This window comes from Aspergillus tubingensis (assembly GCF_013340325.1).
Source record: "Aspergillus tubingensis WU-2223L DNA, scaffold_3, whole genome shotgun sequence".
In the NCBI taxonomy this organism is placed as follows: Eukaryota; Fungi; Ascomycota; class Eurotiomycetes; order Eurotiales; family Aspergillaceae; genus Aspergillus; species Aspergillus tubingensis.
Genome location: NW_023336277.1, coordinates 3941536 through 3963764, shown reverse-complemented (window position 1 = coordinate 3963764; position 22229 = coordinate 3941536). Strand labels below are relative to the sequence as shown.

Below are 22229 nucleotides of genomic sequence, written 5' to 3'. Positions count from 1 at the left end.
TTATAATAAACAATCGATCCCTAGTAAGCATACAGAACGGAACATAGACTACTCACGATACCAGTGCCTCGGATCGACACGAAAATAAACGAGAATCGATACTAGACCAACTTCTGGAGAAATCCGCCTGCATAGAGATATAGTAGTTACTCTATCTGCTTCGTCGAGGACACTTTCATCGCTTACCATGCTAACCAAACGGCTCATCCCAATGATCAAAACAACATGAGCCTACCTCTAACCTACATGAATGGCAATTCCCACTCTCCTCGCGGAACATCTCAACTAAACCCATATACAAAACCTTGGAACATCCCCCTCGACCCACCCACCCACCCCTACTTATACATCCCTCTGTCCCCATTCCCATTCCCACTCATTTACCTTAGCCTACTACTACACATACCAACCGCATCCATTGACATCATCACCATCCTCACAGGAACAACATGTGCTCCCACAAAGTATACACCTACATGGAATGTGGCCATCTGGGCAGTGATGGCCTCGACCGATGTTGGGAAGCTACGGAAAGGAATCAGAGTTGTCCACGGACAAGTTGGGATAGTCGCCATGCTGGCGCTCGGCTGGGGAAATGTCATGCTTGTTTGAAGATCACTTCGTCGGATTCGACGGCATTGGGGTGATTAATCCATGTTCTTTCGTCTATATAATTTGGTCTGAGTGCTAGTGCTACCTCTACAGTTAGCATAGTGGCTAGTAAAGATTAATGTGTTGCGCCTTTATTCTGTCCTGTCTTGTCTTGTCCTATCATACACGGTTCATATATGTTATGTCCACTGCGTGTGCCAAAATAACAACGAGAGCTCCTTTATTCCGTAGCCTTTCTTTGTACAATATACACCAGCAACACAGATCAAGAGGAAAAGCAAATGTCAAACAGCGCCACTCGCTACTAAAATTAATGTATTCCACACAAAAACCAAATATAATCAACTTTACACAAGAAGTGAAGTAAATCACACTATACCCCTGGAACACCTGGAGACATCGACAATTCGTCAATGGAAACAGGAAACCAAAAGCGTTGACGCCTATATACGACCCACTGCGCTGGGGGTATCACACGGCAAATGCGAGGCCAGTAATGTGCAGATAACAAATGACGGATTATAATAGAAATGTATGATGCAAAAAGCCAGCGGTGAGGCAGCCAGCTAAGTAGAGCGACGCGGGCTCATTTTCGAGAAGGTATCAATTTCCGGCCAAAATTGCGGATTGATGTCTTGTGACTAGTCCTATTGAACATTAGCTTGGATGCCAGGGCTAGCTCAGGCATTACTTACGTTTCTTCTGGCTCGTCCCAGGTCTTGATTGTCTGTGACCTGGGCATGGCATTGCCTGAAGTCATGGGTCGAGTGGGAGGGTTGACAATTCGGCGTGATTGCTAAAAGCTGATTAGCGGGGTCCATTAACATCTGTCTTACACAACATACCTCCCAGCGGGCATCCACGTCAACCTCGCTCGCAGAGCGAGAGTCCGGTATCACCCCGCTTGGCTCGTGGAGCATACTCGATCCGAGAGAGTTGGATCGCACAAGTGGAGAAGTGCCTGTGCCAGACTTCCCAGAGCGTTGAGACTCTGAATATTCACTGTTCGAGTCTGCGCTGGCCATGCTATGAGCGTGATCGGACGCATTCACCGCGGTATCGGAGTAGTGTACAAGCTGGGTTGAGCTGGCCAGCTCCCGGTATCGTTTCTGCTGCTGCTTCGAAGGCCGGTGGTGTGAGAACTTGTTCCCAAGGATGGCGGGCGCATGCGAGATTAGAGCCTTGATAACATCCTTCTTCAGCCGCAAGGCCAAATCAAGGTTCGACCATGTTTTGTTACGGTACTCTAGGACTGGCAACCGGAAAACAAAGTCGTGGAGATCCTCTATGTTGTGCTCTCCCTTGCCTTTGTAGCTCAGACACAGCACCACATCATGCACCTTAACGTGGGCAAGCGTCATGTAGTTTGACGCACGGGACATCATCTGGGACAGATCATCAGGAGTCTCCTTCTTGCCCTTGTTTGGTAGCCTTCCAAGTGCAAACTTCTTTTTCTCTTCATTGTTTCCTGAACCGCCCGATGTGTTAGCGACGGATTTCTCGGTGGGCTGCCTAGACAATATGCGCAGACTGTCCACTGATCTTTTCTTTGTCAACCCGCCACTCGTTGAAGGTCGGATGTGGTTGTTGTCCTTAGTATCCTTGTGGAGAGGGGTCATGGCAAGACCTCTGAGCTGCCGGTGTTGAGACTTCGGTCTGGCTTCTTCCGATAGCGACAGCGTTGGTTGCAGCCTCAGCTCAATTGCTCCTGGTCCCTTCAGCTGCAGATCGTCGGTTGAAAGATCACTGTTATCATGGTGTGCACGAGCCGTCGGGCTTTCCTCCTCATCAGAATCAGATGAATCATCAAGTGGCTTCATGTTTTTGATCATGAAGGGCGAAAATCCACCATTCTCGAATGCAGTAGATCCGACGTTGGGGAACATGTACTCGAATACCTTTTGGCCAAGTTCCCGTTCCAACTGAACCTTGAGAGGGAAGAGGGACACCTCAAAATCATCCAAGACAGGGATACCAGCAACTGCCTCCAACATATGCCACTTCACCTTGATCATGCAATCATCAGGGCCGTTGAGGCCACGGGCCTGGTCGAGATAAGGCACGATGATCTGAGGATAGATGGCATCTGGAAGGAGGTTCAGACCATACAATCGTTCAACTGCAACTAGGTTATGGTTCGAGCCATCGCTGTTGTCCGTGCGGTCATATTCAGCATTCCTGAGTTGGAACTCAACCAGCGGCTCCGTCTGGTCCTTCATCAGATGCCAAACCACCTCGCTGGCAGAAATATTCCAGCGAAGGACCCCTTGTGTCTTCGACATATTCGGGTCGATCTTCCTCTGAGAGGAGGTAATAGCTTTCATCAAGAAGAACAGCTCATCCTCACATTGAGTCAGATCTTTCTCCAGCACCAGCCGGTCTTCCCAGCCTTGCTTATCTAAGTACTTGGCATGGATCTGGAAATGCTCCTTGATCTCTTCCAGCTGTCGGATGCGAGACTGGAGCTTGAAAACCATCTCCGGTGCACCTCTCAGATCACTGAAATCGGATGTGAGCATGATCCTCTCCAAGCGCTCGTTACGGACCTTCTCAAGAGGCTCGCTATAAAGGAGAAGATCAAGAATGATGATGTACATAGAGTAGTACTCGGCGGAGTCGCAAATGGCACGGAAGTGAGGAAAGTCGACGCTAATATGGTCCATCCTCGGTTCCGTATCATGCACACTATACTGTTGGTCTGACTGGCCTTTCGCCACCTCCTCATTGTACTTCAGGCGGAGGTTGTTGTACTTGTCGTACCGCAGACTAGCCGAAGTCTTCTGTATGATCCTTGAAAAGCCAAACGGGTTCAGTTCAAAATCGAACAGTGCCTCAAGGTTCAGCCAAGGTGGCCATGCGGAGCCCGGAGGATTTCCATATTTGTTGCCAGCATAAAATGCTATATGATTCATCAGGCTTTTTTGCGTAGCAACGAAGAACTGGGCTCCATCCATGCAAAGAGAGAAGCGACGCTGCACGAGACCACTGACGTCGTCGGACACCCGCTCCTTGTCCATAATAGACACGACTTGAAGTTGCATGCCTTTCGCGGCGACTACCAGCACAGACTTCTGGTTCTTCTCACTCTGCAACTGGATCTGTGGAGCAATGAGTCGCAGATGATAGCTGTTCTGAGGCGTGAACTCCGGTGCGATGTTTTCGCTGAAGTCATCAGACTTGGGGGCGCTATGTCTCCTTTGGTCGGATTGATGCTCTTGCTCTTCTGCATTCACGTAGCGCTTTGCATCACTCAACAATTGTTCGATCCGATCCTCAATACTATCATCATCCTCGCTGTCGACAAGTCCGCCAGCATCCGATGGGCGTCTTGAGGCAGTCCGGAACAGTTTAGAATGCTTTTGCTTGTTCTTGTTTTGTTCATCGACAATGTCGAGGATGAATTTGACAGCTCTCCGAGACATGTAGTACACGAATCCCCGGCGCTGGCTGACTTGATGGATATAGCGCAGGATGATGTTTCTTAGAGAATTGTTCCATTTCAGCTGGATATTGTGGATGATGAATCTGTTGTTGAAGTCACTTGCCAGATCATCGTCAGGGGTGGAGTATAATCCATCCATATCAGCCTCCTTGCCATCATTCGTCGAGTCGGAGTCTGTTCCCATCCGGGAAGCGCTGTCTTGGACGAAAGCTTCGGGGTTCCTTTCCGTGGGGAGTTTTTCTTCCCGCGCAAGCTGCCTCTCGATTCGCTGGAGCCCGGCAGTGAGGAAAGTCCGTCTTCGGTTCAACGTTTCTGCCTGTTTAAGATAGTCGTTATGCTGACTCCTGAGTGCGGGGTCGGGATCGATCTCTTTGGCAAGACGGAGTTCCTGCTCGCCGATAGTACGACTACAGTCGCGAGTCTGCGCCTCGACGACAGCAAGTCGGTCTCGGATGAGCTCCATTTGTACCCGACGAGGTTCATTGTTCTCCGACATGACGCATTCATGGGTGGGCTCATCACCGAAGGTGCTATACCCTGTTTCGTCAGGCGCGGTTTGGCCGTGGTCTGTTTGCCGGAAATAGGTAAACCGTGGCGTGAACGCCAAAGGCAGGATCTGTGTGCGCGGGTTTGATTCTTGGGGCAGTATCCAATCCAGCTCCACGAAATCATCCATGTCTATCCAATCAAGGTTCTGGTCGGGTATAGTAAACCGAGATAGGTCAACGGAAGCCACGGGTTGTTGGAAGGACGATATGATGTCGTCTTTGTTTTGCTCAATGTCGTCAAGATTGGTGCCCTCAATACTGGCCGAGACAGCCCTGAAGTCCGCAGACTGCAGATCCAATTCCGCTTGGTTGATACGCATCGCGCTTGCCTTCGTCTGCTTCAGGCGACCCTTTGCCAGGGTCTTGACTTCCTCCCGTCTTTGATGTACATCAAGCTTCAGGCTATCCAACCGAACCTTAATTCCTGTTGCTGTCACCACATCCTCAGCATAGTCTTCTCGGTCCTTGTGCTTGTAGATGTGAGCCACAAACAGAGGAGCGAAAAGCAGTTGATACTTGACTGTGGCCAGATGACGGTTGAATTTCTTGCTTGTCTTGGTGATACCAGGCCACAGTGGTCCTTGCCGGACAGGGAGTGACATGACACCGGAGAAGAGAGACCACCAGTTGAAGAAGTGCGTGAAGAACCGAGGGGTCAAGTGGACAGTATTGTAGCTTGCAGACGGCTGAACAGAGTCGACGGACCAATTCCTGCTTTCGGGAGCGACAACGGAAATTGACAAGTGAATGTGGTTACTGCGGAACCCGCGGTAGGCATCATAAGTCTGCCCCAAGTTAGCTACTTGAAATCGTCTTGTTACGGGATTTTGGCTTACCTCTCGCTGCGCAGGGTCGACATGAACGGGGTTCTGGAGCACAACTTCATAGTGCGGTTTGAAGTCAAATGACCGTTGGCCCTCGTCCACGTTTCGCTCGAATACCAACCCGGCAGCCCATTTCACGTCACCAGAAAGCTTCATGACAACCTTCTTGAAGTGAGCGGCATTCTTCAGGTCGCTCGACGTGGATGTGCTTTCCAAGTCCTGAGCTGTGGCTTCGGCCATATATCGAGCCTCATGACTGTAGTCCGGTATCGCCAGAACGTACTCTCCACTCCTGACGCTCATGAATTCCTTGGGATCATCACTAGTATGAACTTCCCATCTGACATCTTTGCGCCAGCACATGACAAATCCGCCTCCGAACCCTGTTACCACATATGGATCACGCGAACCCTTCAGACGTAGATGAACATCTCCATCCTCTTTCCATGCAACCTTGATTCGAGAGTGAAAGCTAAGTCTGATCTTATCCCAGAATCCAACCCTATCAGAGGGGTCGATTTCTGTCTTGGTGAACCCTTCGATGATCTTCATCATATCTTGTATCACAGGCTGATAAGACATGCCCCATGAAATGCTCGTTGGTAGACTCGTGTTGATCTCAATTGTAGGGTCGGAGTAAGTTTTCACAGGAGAGACAGATCGCCAGACTTCAATCGCAAAAGGAGGGCTCGTGGTCCCATCTGGCAGCTCCGTAGAGGGTACCAGTTCAAGTTTAACTTGCCTCGCCGACTTATAGTCCCGATACTCTTCGGCAATGACAAAGTTTGTTCGAAGAGACCAGCTGGGCAGCCTTGGAGACTGACCGGGACGTAAAGCTGGTATGTGCAGCAAATCCAGGGGATAGTCCCTCAGGTTGACGCGCGCCTCTCCCATTTCCAGCTGGATACTCATGGGAACAAGCAACGCATACTTCATGGACATCGGCATGCCTTTGCCGATGGTGTTGAGGAATTTGGGGTAATCTTCCAAGGGGAAGAAAGGTTTGTCAATGACAAGGTTGATGTCACTTATCAAAGCGGCCAAGAGAGCAGGTCTGTTCGGAATTGAGAGTACAGTTTCCGTTTCTTGAACATCTTCAGGAGCCTCATCAGCACCGGAGAAAAGGTTTCGCACTTCCTTGATCGACGTGCCCTGGAATCGTAGGGCAGAATCGATCTTGTCCTTCCAGGACCGAGAATTGTGTTCTTGGAGACGAAACCAGGCATTCTCGGCTGAGACCTTGGCTTCGCAAGACAGGCAAGCAGCTCCCTCGGTATCATAGCGGAACTTCTTTCCTCGGCCACGCTTGTCATCCTGCAAGCTCTTCCGCGGTTTAGGGTCGGCACTCTTGCTCCTCCTGGACTCTCCGCTAACACGTTCACTACGAAGTGTCCGGTGGCTCGATCGAGCCCGAAGTCTCGACGAAGAGCGGCGATCCGATTCCTTGATCTTTTGTAATTTCAGCTCGAATGCCTCCTCGCGGGCCAAGCGCTGGCGCTGCTCTATAAGACCAGTGCGATAAATGCAACCAAGTTTCCACTCGAAAGCATCATCTTCCAATTCAAATAGCAGAGCCTTGCTGCGCAACGACACCCTGGGAATCTTCTTAGGCTCTTCCGGTTCTCTGACTGATCCAAATTCAGCTGAGTGACCCTTGAAGCGTTCATGAAGCTGCTTAAGTGCCTTTGAGGTATTGATCACGTTGTCAAAAATGCGATGCATTACCATATGATGCGGAACACCCAATCGAATAAAATCAGCCCAGACATCTATACTCCTTTGCTCGACAAGATTGGTGCCATGTTTGAGTTTCATCTTGCGTAAATCAATGCGAACGTTGTTCATGCTTATGATTCTAGCCCACACACCTTTGAGCTTCGGCGCTTCTGCGTGTAACCTGATGAGATGTGCTTTCGCAAATGGAGCGGAGAGACGATGCGAGCCAGCGGTCAACCCGTAAATCTGAACCAGCATTGGAGGATCCGCAGGCATAAAGGTCTTGAGCTGAATGACAGTTGCTCGGACATCATATGTCATGAGCTCGCCCCTCGCTGACGGACGTGGTGATGGGGGGTAAGCGAATTCCTTTTGAACAGGGGACATGGGCGTTTCAGGGATATCCGGTGACTTTCGCATGAAAGCGTCCTGAACCACAGACATCGCAACACCGAGGCAATAGTAGCGGTACAGGGAGTATTGTAGGTAAACGCCCTTGAACACCGAATTGAGGTTACTAATCGGACCAAGACGATCACTCATCGTGCTTAGGGCCACCTCGAATCTCGGTAGTGAGAAAAAGGGCTCGGCCTCCAAATAGTCTTCGGATTCAATGACAAACCCCTCGAAGCCGCGGACATGGAGGGCTAGCCGTCTTCCATCTGTAGCGCCCACCTGTTTCTGTCTCGGAGGCGACGTAGGGGGAAACCGGAAGGACGACTCATCTCCAATGTAAGAGTGACTTGGGGTTCGTCTTCTCGCAAAACTGACTGTCGTTGGTTCTGACTTCTGGGCTCTGTAGTCTGCGGTCCACGACTGTAGCTGGAATGAGACACCACGTGACACCTCAGAGACACTCGTGTCAACACCAGCAATCTCCAAGCTGAGGCCAGTGGCTTCGAATTGAAAACGAAGCAGCCACGGAGGGATTCGCCTGAGAACACTAGGTTTCCGCTCCTCAAATGACATAGAGGCCTTCCTTCTGTGTCGCGTCTGAGCCCGGAACTGCTCAAGCACCTGATGAATGCCACGGTTCACTTCATCGTTGACCATGTGCGCAGAACAGGTATTCAGACTCCCAGATGCAATCACGCGTACTTCTGGCGAAGCACTAAGTAGCACCTTGAATTCCAAGCTCTCGGTCGTCAGAAGATTATGTTTCACACCTGACGGGGTTTGATAGTACAGCTGGTGCGATGCCACCCGGTAAATGGAAGAGAGCGAATAGTGAACCCCGCCTTCAGACGAATGTGAAGATTCAATGTCAAGAGATATAGAGGAGATAGAGGAAATTAGTAGATTATAATCGTCGTCGGGGGTGTCGGAAGGCTTGGAAATGGGGAGCACGAATCGAACCACTGGTTCGTGAACCGATACTTTGATACTGGCTTTGGGAAGAAGCCTTGAAATCAAGCGATGGTTATCTCTCTTCTTTCCACGAGGAGACGCCTTCTTCGCCTGAGTCAACCCTAAGAGCCGAGAGACCTGCTTTGGCTCTAGATCGAGTGATGGGGACGTCACCACCAAATTAGCGAATAATATATTGGTATTGCGCTCCTCCGGGTTGTGGTCATCGAAGGAGCTGATCGTCTTTGAAGGGAGCGTGGTCTTGATGGTCGTGGTCGCCATTGGGATATAAAGTATGTTGTCCGTCTCACCTGAGCAATCATCCAAAGTGACCGACAAAGAGATGGCCGCCAGGAGAGCTTGATGGGCGACATCATCGCGTTGGAAATACATGCGATGAGCAGGACTCTTTTGGTCCATCCGGTGAAGATCAATGCCTAACTCATGCGACACCACGTTCAGATACACGGGATTTTGTTTTGATGAAGGCGGCTCGAAAGCTCGAGTTAACCTGAAGAAGCTCAGGGCAACCTGGATCCCTTGTATACCCCGAAGGATTGACCCAGCAAACTCCTTGGAGTCAGCGACTGCCTGCACAATGGTGTCGTCTCGACTTCCGGGCTGATCCAGCTCCTCCACAAAGTCTGAAAAGGAGACCTCGTCATCGGTCTCAATACTGGTAGGCTCCACCGACGACTGCCGAGACTGGTTGACGCGCTGCATCAGAGTCATCACATCGTCGTACGGGATATGCATGCGCCCAATTTTGAAAGCGATGGACGCATCTCTTAGGCCTTCGAGATCCTTGTGAAGAAGCCCATGTATGTTGACCCGAACATTGTCCAGCACTTCGGTTGGCTCCGCTCCGTCTATCCCGAGTAGCACATTCTGTACATTCATCACCCACTCCGCCGGTCGATGCTCGTCAGGGCCCTGGTTCTTGCGCCGAAAGAAGAGTTTCCCTCGATCCACCATCTTGCGCCTCGTATCGACACCCAAGGATAGCGATCCAACTTGGATCTGACCAGCTTCCACGAGATTGATGGTCGTATTGACGGCTACCACATCCACCAACTTCAACCAATGTATTTGCCGATGCAGTCGTTTCACTTGCTCCTTCATGCGGGTCAGCTTCCGCCATGTCTTGCTCCGCTTGGGTATGGAAGAAGAGCTGTCTTCCCGATTATCCGGCGCGGTGGACGACTCTTTCTCCGACGGGGCTTCCGAAACCGATGCATCGGGCTTTGCGGCGGACTTCTTCCCCTTTGCCAAAGCTGAAGGGTCCAGAGTCAATTTTAGTTCGGTCAAGCGAATGCTGAGCCATGTCGGTTGCGCGAACGAGGGCGGGTGTAGAGAGAGGCCGAGGCCACGGAGTTCGATCTGGACGCCATCTCGGGGAACATATGCGATGCGGCGGAGAGAAAAATATCCTATTCGTTGAATCGAGATTCCGGTCGCAATCCGAACGATAGCGAATATGAGGAAGGAGGAGAGGTAGAGGAGGAGGAAGCCCACGAGGACCGTGGTCGGGCTAAAGAGCGTCATCGTAGTTCGCGGTCAGTAGGACCGATCCGTTGCACAAAATGGGCAACCGTCCAACAAGAGATCATGGAGAGGCGTTTCGGAGACCGCGGAGTGATTCTGGACGGAAGAGGTGAGTGAAAAATGACTAGAGGGAGCAATGGTATGCCTATGCAACCACACGAGCTCCCCCGAGCAGATCCAGCGCAACCCTCCTGAAGAGAGGGGATGGGGGGGTTGTACTTCGGCGGATCCGGGAAAGAGAACAGGTCTCCGTTTAAGGGTAGAGCTGCAGAGGGGTTGAAGAAACGTTGTGAAAGTAACGAAACAGGCGTAAGTCAGTCATGCTTCTTCGTCCCTTTTCTCCCCTGAATGTAAATAATGATTTGTTCTTCGTCCTTCACCACCACCGTGAAACCCAGTGCGTTATGATGAAAGGTGAGGACGATCGGGAGGGCGAGCCATAGATGCCAAACCACTGGAGCGGCAACCTGTCAGCGGCGGAAAGGTCGAACCCGTCGCGCTCAAGACTGGAAGCGGAAAGCCGCCCACTTTTTTTTTTTCCAGGCTGGCAATGGACCAACGAGGGGGTTATTCTCTGGCTGGACCGTCCGGCTGGCTCGGCATTGCTGCTTAGCAATTTACTTAACTGGCAAAAGATGTGGGTTTGCCCGCTGCATAGAAAATAAAAAAGTAAAAAGCAAGCAAAGCAATTCGACGCATCTTCCGAGCCTCAAAGGGCTGCTGCAGTCGATCGGGGAGCATTTTTCCCTTTCCCCTGGCTCCATGGGACCCGGTCTCACACAAAGCTTAGCAGCGTGGTCGTTCTTGTTTGGACTCTGTTGGATTCAGGTATCTATTCACCTACGAACACGGCAGTTGGCATCTTCCCTCCTTGAATTTAGCGCAACATTCTCACCAAGTATCGCTTGATTGGGGATTCCTCACGAAACTTTCCCAACAATATCCAGAATGCTTCTTGGCGTGTGGAGCGGAAAGAAACAACTTGTCAGTCGCGAATACCTCCGTAGTGTTCCATGTAATTAGGGTCTGCTTCATGATCATACAGGGTCTTGTTTCAAATTAAAATACATGGGTCTGGGAACAATATGATACATGACAAAAGGTAAAACTCCTTCTGGAGGCTTCATGGAAGCGGTGGCACCGGCATCCGTAGCCAACTAAAAGGTACGGCAGATCCGACCATCGTGTTGTTGGTTAAAGTCCAAAGTCGCAACCTCAGAACCTCCTGAGTGAGCAGCACAACATCATTGCAAAGCTGGGTGCAAGTGCAACACACAATGCTGCCGGGATTTCCATCCTAGAGGAAAAGTGAACGATCTACGTCCACCCCGGATCACACAGTCCTCTCCTTAACATACTTAGATCGGACATGTAAGATCGGCCCCCAACCATTCGAGAATGGTCGTAACTTTTCTCTTTCTCACCCATAGCCAAGTTGCTAGTGGCCGTCTAGAAACCGACTACTTAGCTGCAGGATCCGAATTTCCCGATTCGAGACCACTAGTCTTGAGCTTTTCAAGCTCCCCGATCTTGTCGTCAATAAGTGCGATCTCAGCCTCGATACTCAACACTTTCTCGTTCAAGATACCCCTGTAATCGTCATCCGAGAGTGACTTGAGCGGGATCCATTTGGAGTCGGCCATCCGCTGCAGGAACGGCTTAGACGTCGTATTCGCGTTCTCCATTTGCCAGGTGTCGATCGCATTATAAGAGCTTTGCCCGACATAGCCTAGTAACGAGAAAACAACTAGCCCAGGGACAAGTCGCCCGCCTAGCTCCGACCATCAGTAAACCAACCACCACCACCTTTCTCTCTCAACCGGGAAAATGAAAGGATGCTACCAAACTCACCCATTAGCCTCGTAACAGCCCCTCCGGCAACTCCTCCGGAGAGGGCGCTGACATAAGCCCGTTGCTTAGGGGTCGCCTTGTCTTCATAGTGAAGCTTTAGAATGTTGCTTCTCAACCCTGTAGTAGCAAGCTTGGTATCATTTCCAGATCTATAAGGGACAGAGGAGAGGAAGACTCACACCAAAAGGAGGCTCCACATGCAAACCAGTGGATTCCGCAAGAGATAGAATGAATGACGGGGTGGGGAGACCGGATAACTCCTGATATTCCCCCGTATATGAGACCAGCAGATCCTGTTAGAAAAAGTGAGTAAGTAAGTAGGACTGCTGCAATGAGTCTCCGGCTTATGTTGCCTGATTTGAGGCAATACAAGCCGGCCGACCAGTCACCGGGATGGGATTGGTAACTAACCAGTCACGGCTCCCACCTTCAGAGAAGAGGTCAATACATTAGGCTCCGGATATAACGATTTAATCTGTCCACTCATTTTTGCGGTTCCTGGCACTGTAGTCTGCGACTTCAGGTCAGAGGCATATCCTGGTTAACAGTTTCAATCAGCATCTTCGCTCATGCAAATCCACAAGCGTGCACGTGATTCACGCAGGCTCGGGATGCTTATCTAATCCATCTCCCTCCTGATGCCAAGCAGGAGTATAATTGATACAATGGCCTGCTTTTTATCTATCTGATGCAGACAATATCCTGTGTTAAGACTCTTGTGGGACATCTGAATGCCTTAAATACACACATACTATATACAAGGCTCTCGCAAGTAAGATATCTCTAGAATTTATGAACCTGATCCTTCGAGAAGCCCAATCGGCTCAAGATTCCTTCAGGCGATCTTCTTGTTCCAACCAGAGAATCTTCCATCGCTGGAGGACCGCAAATGAAGACCTTCGTATTTTGCGTCGACTCTCTGAATGTGCTCCTTAGAAGCTCCTCGTCGATGTACCCTGTTCTGTAAGGGGAGTTCTCCTCTTTCGGACGGCTAACAGTGTATATGTAGTTGAAACGTTCAGGAAACTCTGTGGCATAACGATCAAGTTCCTCCTTCAACAGTAGATCTTCCTCGGAGTTGACCCCAAAGACCAAAGTCAGTTTCGTTCTGTCCTGAGGATTCTTCAGGATGCCTTTGATAAGCTGATAGATAGGCGTGATTCCAGCCCCGCCAGCCAAGAGGTAGGCGTGGGAGAACTCATTCTGCTTCCACTGATAGCCTTTCAGTGAAGTCGCAAACCTGAGTGAGTCTCCTGGTTTCAAGGAGTGCAAGTAGCCACTAGCCTTCCCGTCCGGGTATTGCTTGACCATAAGTTCTATACGTCCTGGTTCATCTGTGTATTTGATGTTACTTAACAAACATGGTCCATGATAGGCCTATCCCTGACCACACGCATGTCCCATCTCTATGATAGATGGACCGTGTCTAGGCGTTCAGGGCGTGTTGAGTCGGACACGGTATGAGCTCACCCAAGTCACTTATAGGAGTATATGGTCGAATCGTAGGAAGCCAGCTCCCTTCCGGATGGGTGATGGCTAGGAGCGCGGCTGTTGAATGTTAGCGGGTTATCCTGACGATAGAGACCGTCCTTCAAGGGGCAAGTCTTACAAGTCAATGTCAGGCCGCTGCGGGCGGATTCGTTAGGGTATTCGAAGACTAGTCGCTTCGTATTGTGATTGACGGTTTTGGTGCTCTGCAAGCGCAAAGTGGTGAAACCCAGCCCAGAGAAGACTGGTTTTGGCTCGTTCGATTCCGCAAACGCTGTTGAGAACTGCTTCGTGCAATATATGCCCAGGCCTGCAAAGCCAGCCACTCCAGCAACCTTGATCGCCTTGGGGATTGTGCGCTGGATGATAGTCATCCTTTGTTTAAAGAAGCACTCCTTTGTCAAGATGGAAACGAAGAAAGCAAAAATGGACGAGAAGCACTCAGGAAGTACATTGGGGCTTCACGCCTTAAATAGGCCGAGAAATCAGGAGTGTACTCCATCTCGCATAAGGCGAAAGATCACTGTGGACCCAGGGACAAAGCAATTGCCTCAGAGGAGCATGATTCGTTGGACGAGATCAGTCGATAGACTATCGACCCCGAACTAGGGAGACCAGATCGGGGATATGGTAGAGAGGAGGACTGCAATGATATACAAAGTGCAGTCCCAAAGACCGAGCAACATCAAATTCCAAACCCCGACAAAATCCGAGACCCTGAATGATGTCAACGACAGACGGTGGTGTGTTTGTGTGCCTGACGGCAGCGGGTCGGTGCCTTGATCTTCCCGCCATCAAAGCGGGTCCACCGAGTAAATGCAATCAACAATTTGTGACCACTCCATTTATATCCCTATGGCTTCAGTATTCTCAATCCATCTGTAGCAATATATCAGGATTCGCCCGTTTTCAAGTTCACATGATTTCAACGTCGTTTGAAGACCACCCGGAGTAGATTACTCCATTCAATACATTACTACAGTCTTCGAAAATAGTGCGCATGATTGAATCTTCGACAACAACTACGATATATATCATAACACTTATCGTTGTCACGTTATACTAGTACTACAGCAATACTTGTTCATGCTATGGTATTCACTCTTCTTGAACCGATAAGGCATGAGATCGACTTCCGCCATGTATGCATAGACTGACAGGGTATTTGGCGGCCCGCAGATCCTGACTCCCCGCTGCGGGACGCATGGGGAGTGGAGTGCGGGTCGCTCAGGTTGTACAAGTAGCTGGCGTGTTGACTGGATCAAAGATGTTAAGAGGCCCTTGCAGTTCCTCTGAAGAGCAGCGGGGGCTGTGCGTTGGCCATTGCATTTATAACAAATAGAAGATTTGGCTGGTTGGACTAATGCAGGCTTCGCGAGGCTTCATGAACAAGCCACACGGGAAGTCTCTCGAGCAGAGCCACGGAATATTGCGCCCTTCTTAATTAGTTCTGAGACTGTATCTACTGCGCGCAGCCTGGTTTGCATCTTCTCTTGGACGCTTGTCTACATTTGGAACCTACATTAGCGTCCATGTGCAGCGTGAGGATGCCAAAGACGTGCATCAACCGGGCTGATGAAGAGCAAGATATGTCCTTAGCCCCGAGAATGGCGTATGAGCCATTTCAGATCAACAGTCGCTCATCACCCTTCACTTGCCAACTGTATACGTTCTCAAACTCCATGTTATCCTCGCTGTACACTAGGCGCACAATCCCAACCATGTGACTAGATCCTTATGTCCAAACACGTAGCCGCTGCCGGTACCGTCGTATAGAACCGTGACAAGGAATATCCAAGGGTTGAAGGACCTTGTAAGTGGGCAAGTCCTTCGAGTGGAAGTTGGCATTGGTGTGTCTTCAACCAGTGTAGAATATCACCGAAGACGCTTCCTTCGGATGGACAGATGGGTAGTGTTTGAGTTGAAGCCGACAGCGTTTCTCGAAAACTAGTTGTCTTCAGTCGTACTTTGTTTCGTTGTAGACACGAACGACTGTTGGGAAATCGACAATCAACGACACACCCGAACATACGGAATAGTACCTGAACAGCGCTGAGCAATAATTTTGTACTGTACTTCCAGTCTGTGTATATTGTCTTCCGTATTCCTAGTCACCACCTTGACGTGGAGATGTATTTTGGGATGGCGTGGGGGTCACAGGCTTCGGAGGTGAATGGTAACTAGCTCCATTAGTAGCAATGCCTTTTTGCTGGGCGGTTGCGAGTCTGGGTGAGGAACGGCCCGGAAGACATTCGCAGACAGAAAATGAATCACCGTTGTGTATCATAGCAGTGCACGATGAAGTTAGTCCAATATATTAGTAACCTGGAAAAAGCAGTGAGAGAAAGGTAGTGATTGCAAGTGATGTCTGCGTGTCGGTTAAGTGCCGTTCCTAGAATGGAACCAACCGCGCAGACAATGAAGACAAGAATGTCTGGCCCAAAGCGGAATGGGGCCTATTCAAGCGGAGAACCGATGAACAAACAATATTCACCACCATAACAATAGTAGTAGTGACAAGGGACCAGAAAAGGGAGACGAGTTTGACAGTCCACAGTCACTTATACTCATTATCTCATCGAATCCGACCGAAAAAAGACACCGGGTGGAGAGGAGAAAGAGGGGCGGAAGGAGAGAGACACACTTTCTCCGCAAAAAGGCGAGGGAAAAAAGGTGGAAAAAAGCCCTCGGGTTGGGTCGAGGCGGCCGACCCAAAGCCGCACCAACACTTTTTTGAGGCTGACTTTTCTAGCGTCATCACTAAAATTTATCCTCACGGATTAACCTACTTTCCCCCTCTGTCCTTCACTGCGGAGCTGTCCTGCATTCCCCCCATCACTCAACGCCCCTTTGGACGTCCACTATCACTCTCGTGATTTCTTCCCCGTCGGAAGCCCCCCCTTTAAATCATTTAGAAGAACCTTTATTCTGAGACGCGCACAGGAATCCCCTTGGCGCGTTTCCCACTTCTGAACAACCGCAATCATGGGTACGTTTAACCCCTCCTCGTCCGGCGCACTGTCCCAATTTACGTCAATTTCGCATCCTCTGAATGGTCCTGGATACTAATGGCTTTATTCTACGTACAGCGCCCTCTAAGCAGAAAGCCCAGAAGATGTCTCTGGGCAACTTCTTGGCCGATGAGAGTATGTCCCTGTGCATCCATATCGTCGCGGGGATGAACGGTGGCTAACAGGAACAGACTTCGGTTCTTGGGCCGACGAGATGGAAGACATGCCTTTGCCTTGTAAGTGACGGATTCCTTGCCTTTGGTTTATCGCTCCCTGCTAATATTGATGCCTTTCTAGCCGGTACGTTGTACATGATATTTCTTCCTTCGATCCGATCGATGCTAAACTTATATCAGCTCCCGCTCCGTCCAGCTTTGGTCGCTCTGCTGCGCCTTCTTCTGGCTTCGGAAGCAGCTTTGGTGGTGGTACGGAACTCGCCCCTGTGTTATTGCTGCATTTTTGCTCCGATATATGTGTTTGATGCTGATGGAAAGTACCAGAGCGTGAGCGTGGTGGCTACGCCGTGAGAGAGCCCCTTCCTCTTCCGACCCAGCCCCCCTACACTGCCCATGTTGGAAACCTGTCCTTTGATGCGACTGCTGCCGATATCTCCGACCTCTTTGCCGACTGTGGTGTTACCAACGTCCGTATCGTGGAGGACAAGTTGACCAAGGCCCCCAAAGGCTTCGGATATGTCGAATTTGAGACTGTTGATGGTCTGAAGAAGGCTCTTGATCTTTCCGGCGCTACCCTCCAGGGACGTTCCATCCGCACCAGCATTGCCGAACCTCGTAGGTGTCCTTTCTCAGGTATGATGATTTGCGCCAGCTGACGGTACCTATAGCCAAGGAACGTGATGTCAAGGAGTTTGACTGGACCCGCAGAGGCCCTCTGCCCGATATTCCCCAGCGCCGTGTGCCCGATCGCTCCTCTTTCGGACGCAACCTCGACAACATGTCTGATGCCGGCAGCGACCGCGGTAGTGGCCGCCGCAGCAACTTTGAGAGTGATGGAAAGTTCCGTGATTTCAGCAACTGGGAACGCAAGGGCCCTCTCTCTCCCCCGCCTGCACCTGTCCGCGAAGGTGGCCGTCCCCGCAGCAACGAAGCACCTGGTTTCAGAAGAAGCTCCCCCGCCTGGGGTGAGGGACGCTCCCAGGATGGCTCCCGCCCCCCGAGACGCGAATTCCAAGAACGCACCCCCACCGCTGCTGAACTTGATAACGCATGGAGATCCAAGATGCGCCCCGATCAGCCCGCCAAGGAGGCCAGCAACCCTCCCTCTCCTGCTGCCGCTCCTGCCGCCCCCGCTACTCGCCCTCGCTTGAACCTCCAAAAACGGACTGTGACTGAGGCCGTCTCCAGCCCCACCGCCAACACCGAGTCCAAGGCTAGCCCGTTCGGTGGTGCTCGCCCGATTGACACTGCCGCTCGCGAGAAGGAGGTTGAGGAACGTCGCCAGATTGCCATCCGCCAAAAGAAGGAAGCGGACGAGAAGGCCAAGGCCGAGAAGCCTGAGAAGTCCGAGAAGACCGAAAAGCAGCGTCCTGCCAAGGAGCAGCCCAAGGCTGAGAAGACCGGTGCGCCGGCTGATCCCAACGGCCGCGATGTCGCCGAGCACGCCCAGGGTGGCACGAACTTCGAGATCCTCCGGCGGGCCGGTGAGGACGAGAGCGGTATGACTGCCGATCAGGATCAGAGCGAGGAGGCTGCTGCCAAGAAGGCCGAAGCCTCGACCGACGCTCCCGCCAGCAAGGCGAACGGCAACTGGAGGGCTGGGCCTGCCGAGGCTGGAGCCGACGACGAGGGCTGGAGCACCGTGAGCTCGAAGCAGCGCAACAACCGCCGTGGCGGCCGCACGTTTGCATAGATCAATGGATACCCCCCAAGCTCGTCATCGCTTGACCGAAAACCGTGCGCCATGGTCCCCGAAGTGCGTGTCATAAAGCGACCAGACTTTGCTTCTGGCCCTCGTTAGGTCGCTGAATTGCTGCGCAACACTCGTGGAGATGGCCAGGTGGATTTTGGTTAACGTCGATGTCCGTTTGTTTTGATGTTGTTCAGAGTCGTCCTCAACTTCTTTCGCTTTCTCCTTTCTCTCTTCCTACGGGTTGCCGCCTCCGTCTAGATCTAGGATTCAGGTCTAGTCCCCTTGTTTCTTCCGTCAAGCATGTCGAAAAGTTTGTTCTTTTCTCCAAATTTCCTAGTGTGTGTTCTTCACGTTTCTCTGAGCTAGTTATTCCCATGTACGTGGATGAAGTGTTATACAGCAATGACCCTTATGGCTGATGCGAAGGAAGAAGAGTATACGTTTCTTTTCACTTGTTATCTTATGCTTTCTGAACTTGCTGATCAAAACCCCGACCGACCCTCCATTCGCCTCCGAAATTAATTTGCCCAACCCCTTTTTTGCTGCCAGACAGTTGCTATTCTTACTCCACTCTCCAAACTCTCTTTCCTTTTTAAACTCTGTCTTGCTTCTGGATCCGGGGATGGCGTGTGGAGTCTTGTTCCCTTCTTGTTCACCCTAACCGGAGAGCCCCCATGCATGTCCCTACTACTAGTTGACACGAGGCAGTTCCCCCATACGAATAAGATAACGATTAGCAGTTTATAAGACCTAGTAGCTGTAGTATGCATTGTGCTATCTCGTAGTCAAGTCAGTAAATGAATGACAATCATCTCTGCTAAATGTGCGAGAGTGCGCTCCTCAAGATCGACTACTATGCGACTAAATATATATATTGAAACCAAACTGAACCCACTAACAAAACACATACTGATATAAAACTCATTAAACCCCTCCCCCATCCTTGACAATTCTCCCAAGAAAAGAAAGAACTCATCAAAAGCAAATAAATGCACAACCAATCGCTTTCCCCCTCCCTCCCTCCATCAAGGCAGCAAGCACGCGCGGAGAAGAAGCTGAAGGGAAAACCAAACCTAATTCGATCGAGACGATCGACGGGATGCATGGCGACCCAACTAGTAGCAGTACCTAGTAAGTAGTAGTAGCAGCTGAAGAACGTGAGTGAGTAAGAGTGAGTAAGAAACTTAGTTCAGTCAGACCATCAATTTAATTCATTGGTGAGTGAGTTCTTCGCTCCCAGCCCCCATCCCGAATAGGAAGTCGGGTCCCCGCGGATTATGATCCGCTGGTTTGTCTGTCTGTCCGTCTGTCAGAGAGAGAGAGAGATTATGAGGGGGGTGGAGGGAGGAAATAAAGGCAAGTATTCCCGTAGTTTCTTGAGCTAGAGCTTGATTACTACGTAAGTTGGTCTTTATCTATCTGCTAATCTGTCTTGTCTATCTATCTGGTTTTATTTTTATCTATCGCATTTAGACGCGACGAGACTGCGACTAGCTAGACTACGATTGCTACCATCTGATTACTATCCCGCTACCCTACCCCACATATCATACTACTGTCTGTATCTGAACTAGAGCTCTTGACCGACCGACTGACGGGCTCTGGTTTTTCTTTTTTCTTTCGCACATATCCCTCCTCTTCCCCTCACGATCCTTCTCTCAGTAACACTCCTCTCTGTGTCAGTGTCAGGATGTATCCAGCTGAATTCCTTTCTGATCCGCCTTCTACGGGCTCTGCGCCCTGGAAGCTTGCTTTTCGCTCCTCCAGGGCATTTGTGATTTCTGTTGTGGCTATTGCGGTCTTCACGGTATTAAATCCTTGTGATGATGAATCGATTTTGGTGCTGATGTCGTGATCGAACATAGGACGTCTTCATATATGGAATGGTAACTGCACACCAACCTCGGATCGGCTCGGAGCTTCGTCTAACCAGTATAGATTGTACCCATCTTGCCAATTGTGCTCAAAACACGCGTGATCGTACCGGAAGATGTGTGTAGGATGTCTCTGTATCAGAGATTGTAAGACAACAGGCTAATCATCCACAGTGCAAAAATGGATGTCAATCATGCTGGCTGCCTTTGGCGGTGGTATATTCTTCGGATCCCGTAGGTGTCATTTCCTTACTTAACGAAATGAGCGCAATTAACACGAAGTTGCTAGCAATATTCGGTTACTTCGCGGACAGAAGCTCATCGCGCCAGCTACCTTTCCTCATTGGACTACTCGCGCTCGCCGGGACGACTATCGTGTTCTGGTTCGCAGAAACAGTGTCGTCCTTGGTCATTGCGCGCAGTCTCCAAGGGTTGTCAGCTGCTGTGGTCTGGACTGTTGGTCTGGCTCTGGTCGTCGATACAGTGGGCAAGGATCAGGTGGGAGCTGCAATGGGATATGTCTCGATGGCACTGACCGTGGGGACGGTATTTGGCCCATTCATCGGGGGGATCATGTGAGTTCATTGTTTGTCGCATTGGAAGCTTGAAAGGCGATTTACTAATGATTCAGGCTGTCGCGAGTGGGCTATCATGCAGTGTTCGTATTGGCAATTGGGTTGATAGTGCTGGATATCTGTCTTCGGCTTGTGATGGTCGAACCGAAGAATGCTGCGCAATGGATTCAGTCGAGCAGTGATGGAGAGACACAAGGTCTGCTGAACGAAGAGGGTGCGCACAGCGCTGGGTACAATGCAATTACGGCGAACGCTAGCGCAGGCCAGACACCTGGCATCGCTGATGAGTGTCCAACCGAGGGCAGCGGCGAGCCGCTGACCAGCGGGAGGTCGACCTCTGTACCTGGGATTGTCCGCTTGATATTTTCCGGCAAGTTACTCGTCGTTCTTTTAGCGACGGTAGTGGATGCCATCATCTGGTCCGCTTTTGATACGGTATGTGCACATCCCATATTTTCAAAGATGAAGTTAACGAGGTCAGGTGCTCCCACTGTATGTCATGAAAACGTTCGGCTGGGGATCATTCGAAATCGGGCTGTGTTTCCTACCGCTCTTTGCACCTTCTTTCCTCTCCCCATGGATTGGTATGTATCAGACGATCTCTATGCCCTCTGGCTCTGCTAACCAATGATTGCAGGCGATGCAGTGGACCGTTGGGGAGCACCTCGAGTAGCCTTTGTCGGCTTCTTGCTCGATTTTCCAACATTGTTGCTCTTCCAGCTTGTCGCACGCAACACGACCCAGGACCAAGTTCTTCTCTATGTATTCCTCTTCCTCGCAGGTGTCGCCTCTACCCTGCAGATGGTGTCTCTGATGACGGAGGTCAACAACGTCACGGAGCGGTACGAGCGGGAATTTCCCGGTATCTTCGGACATCAAGGAGGAACTGCGCAGGCGTACGGGCTTTTCAATGTGGCCTGGTCGGGCGGGCAGGTACTGGGGCCCTTGGTAGCGGGTCTGCTAGTCGAACGAGCCGGCTGGACGACAATGGTGACGGTGTTGGGGGCAGTCAGCGGAGGCATTTCCGTGGTTATCGCGCTCTCGGATCGAAGGGTTCTGCCGGGGAGGGAGAAGAAGTAACGTTGGACGTAGATTGATGAGTTACGATGCTAAGGCTGTGATGATGAGTATGAACGATAAGTAACGATTGATGGATTAAAAGGGGTGGAGATGAGATGTGGATTCGAAATCAAAATGTTGATATAAGATCTTCCGGTCGGGAGGGTATAATGAAGCCGGGAGGTCTGCAAGGGAGACAAGATCGGTGATTCCTCAGCGCACATCTCCTTTCTAGATAGGTTAAGGTTGCAGATCTCCCGGACCAGCAAGGGACCCGATCTTTATCAAGGCTGCAGGGTTTATCAATTATCTCATGGCTGGTGTTACCCTAGCGATAAGAGACGCGATGGCATCCAGGGCGGTTGGCCAGGAGGCTGGAATGGAGTCGATGCCTTTCGCAGCACGCCTCCCAGTCGGTGTATCAAGCGCCTGTCTGTCGGACCTTTGTACGAGACAGACCAAGCAGGT

General features: G+C 50.8%; 5 protein-coding genes across 5 annotated transcripts; 2 read left to right on the top strand and 3 right to left on the bottom strand.

The window, feature by feature from the left end:
• Nucleotides 1-1198: 1198 nt before the first annotated feature.
• Nucleotides 1199-10034, bottom strand: AtWU_02448 (FMP27 family protein; the record flags this gene model as incomplete). Its single annotated transcript, XM_035497562.1, has 4 exons — nt 1199-1259; nt 1308-1408; nt 1458-5387; nt 5439-10034. 4 exons carry the CDS (start codon nt 10032-10034, stop codon nt 1199-1201), a joined length of 8688 nt encoding a protein of 2895 aa, XP_035353455.1.
• A 1460-nt stretch (nt 10035-11494) lies between these two features.
• On the bottom strand, nt 11495-12372 carry AtWU_02447 (uncharacterized protein; the record flags this gene model as incomplete). The annotated part of the gene is made up of 4 exons (XM_035497561.1): nt 11495-11805; nt 11886-12002; nt 12065-12178; nt 12297-12372. The coding sequence occupies 4 exons, from the start codon at nt 12370-12372 to the stop codon at nt 11495-11497; spliced, it is 618 nt and encodes a 205-aa protein (XP_035353454.1).
• Nucleotides 12373-12668: 296 nt separating this feature from the next.
• Nucleotides 12669-13875, bottom strand: AtWU_02446 (cytochrome b5 reductase family protein; the record flags this gene model as incomplete). The annotated part of the gene is made up of 4 exons (XM_035497560.1): nt 12669-13219; nt 13356-13433; nt 13495-13748; nt 13826-13875. 4 exons carry the CDS (start codon nt 13873-13875, stop codon nt 12669-12671), a joined length of 933 nt encoding a protein of 310 aa, XP_035353453.1.
• A 2483-nt stretch (nt 13876-16358) lies between these two features.
• AtWU_02445 (translation initiation factor 4B) lies at nt 16359-18253 on the top strand (the record flags this gene model as incomplete). The annotated part of the gene is made up of 6 exons (XM_035497559.1): nt 16359-16362; nt 16463-16519; nt 16576-16620; nt 16741-16809; nt 16885-17175; nt 17229-18253. The coding sequence occupies 6 exons, from the start codon at nt 16359-16361 to the stop codon at nt 18251-18253; spliced, it is 1491 nt and encodes a 496-aa protein (XP_035353452.1).
• A 1690-nt stretch (nt 18254-19943) lies between these two features.
• AtWU_02444 (MFS transporter) lies at nt 19944-21782 on the top strand (the record flags this gene model as incomplete). Its single annotated transcript, XM_035497558.1, has 8 exons — nt 19944-20060; nt 20119-20139; nt 20192-20249; nt 20302-20361; nt 20417-20702; nt 20759-21137; nt 21184-21286; nt 21340-21782. The coding sequence occupies 8 exons, from the start codon at nt 19944-19946 to the stop codon at nt 21780-21782; spliced, it is 1467 nt and encodes a 488-aa protein (XP_035353451.1).
• Between the last annotated feature and the right edge of the window lie 447 nt (nt 21783-22229).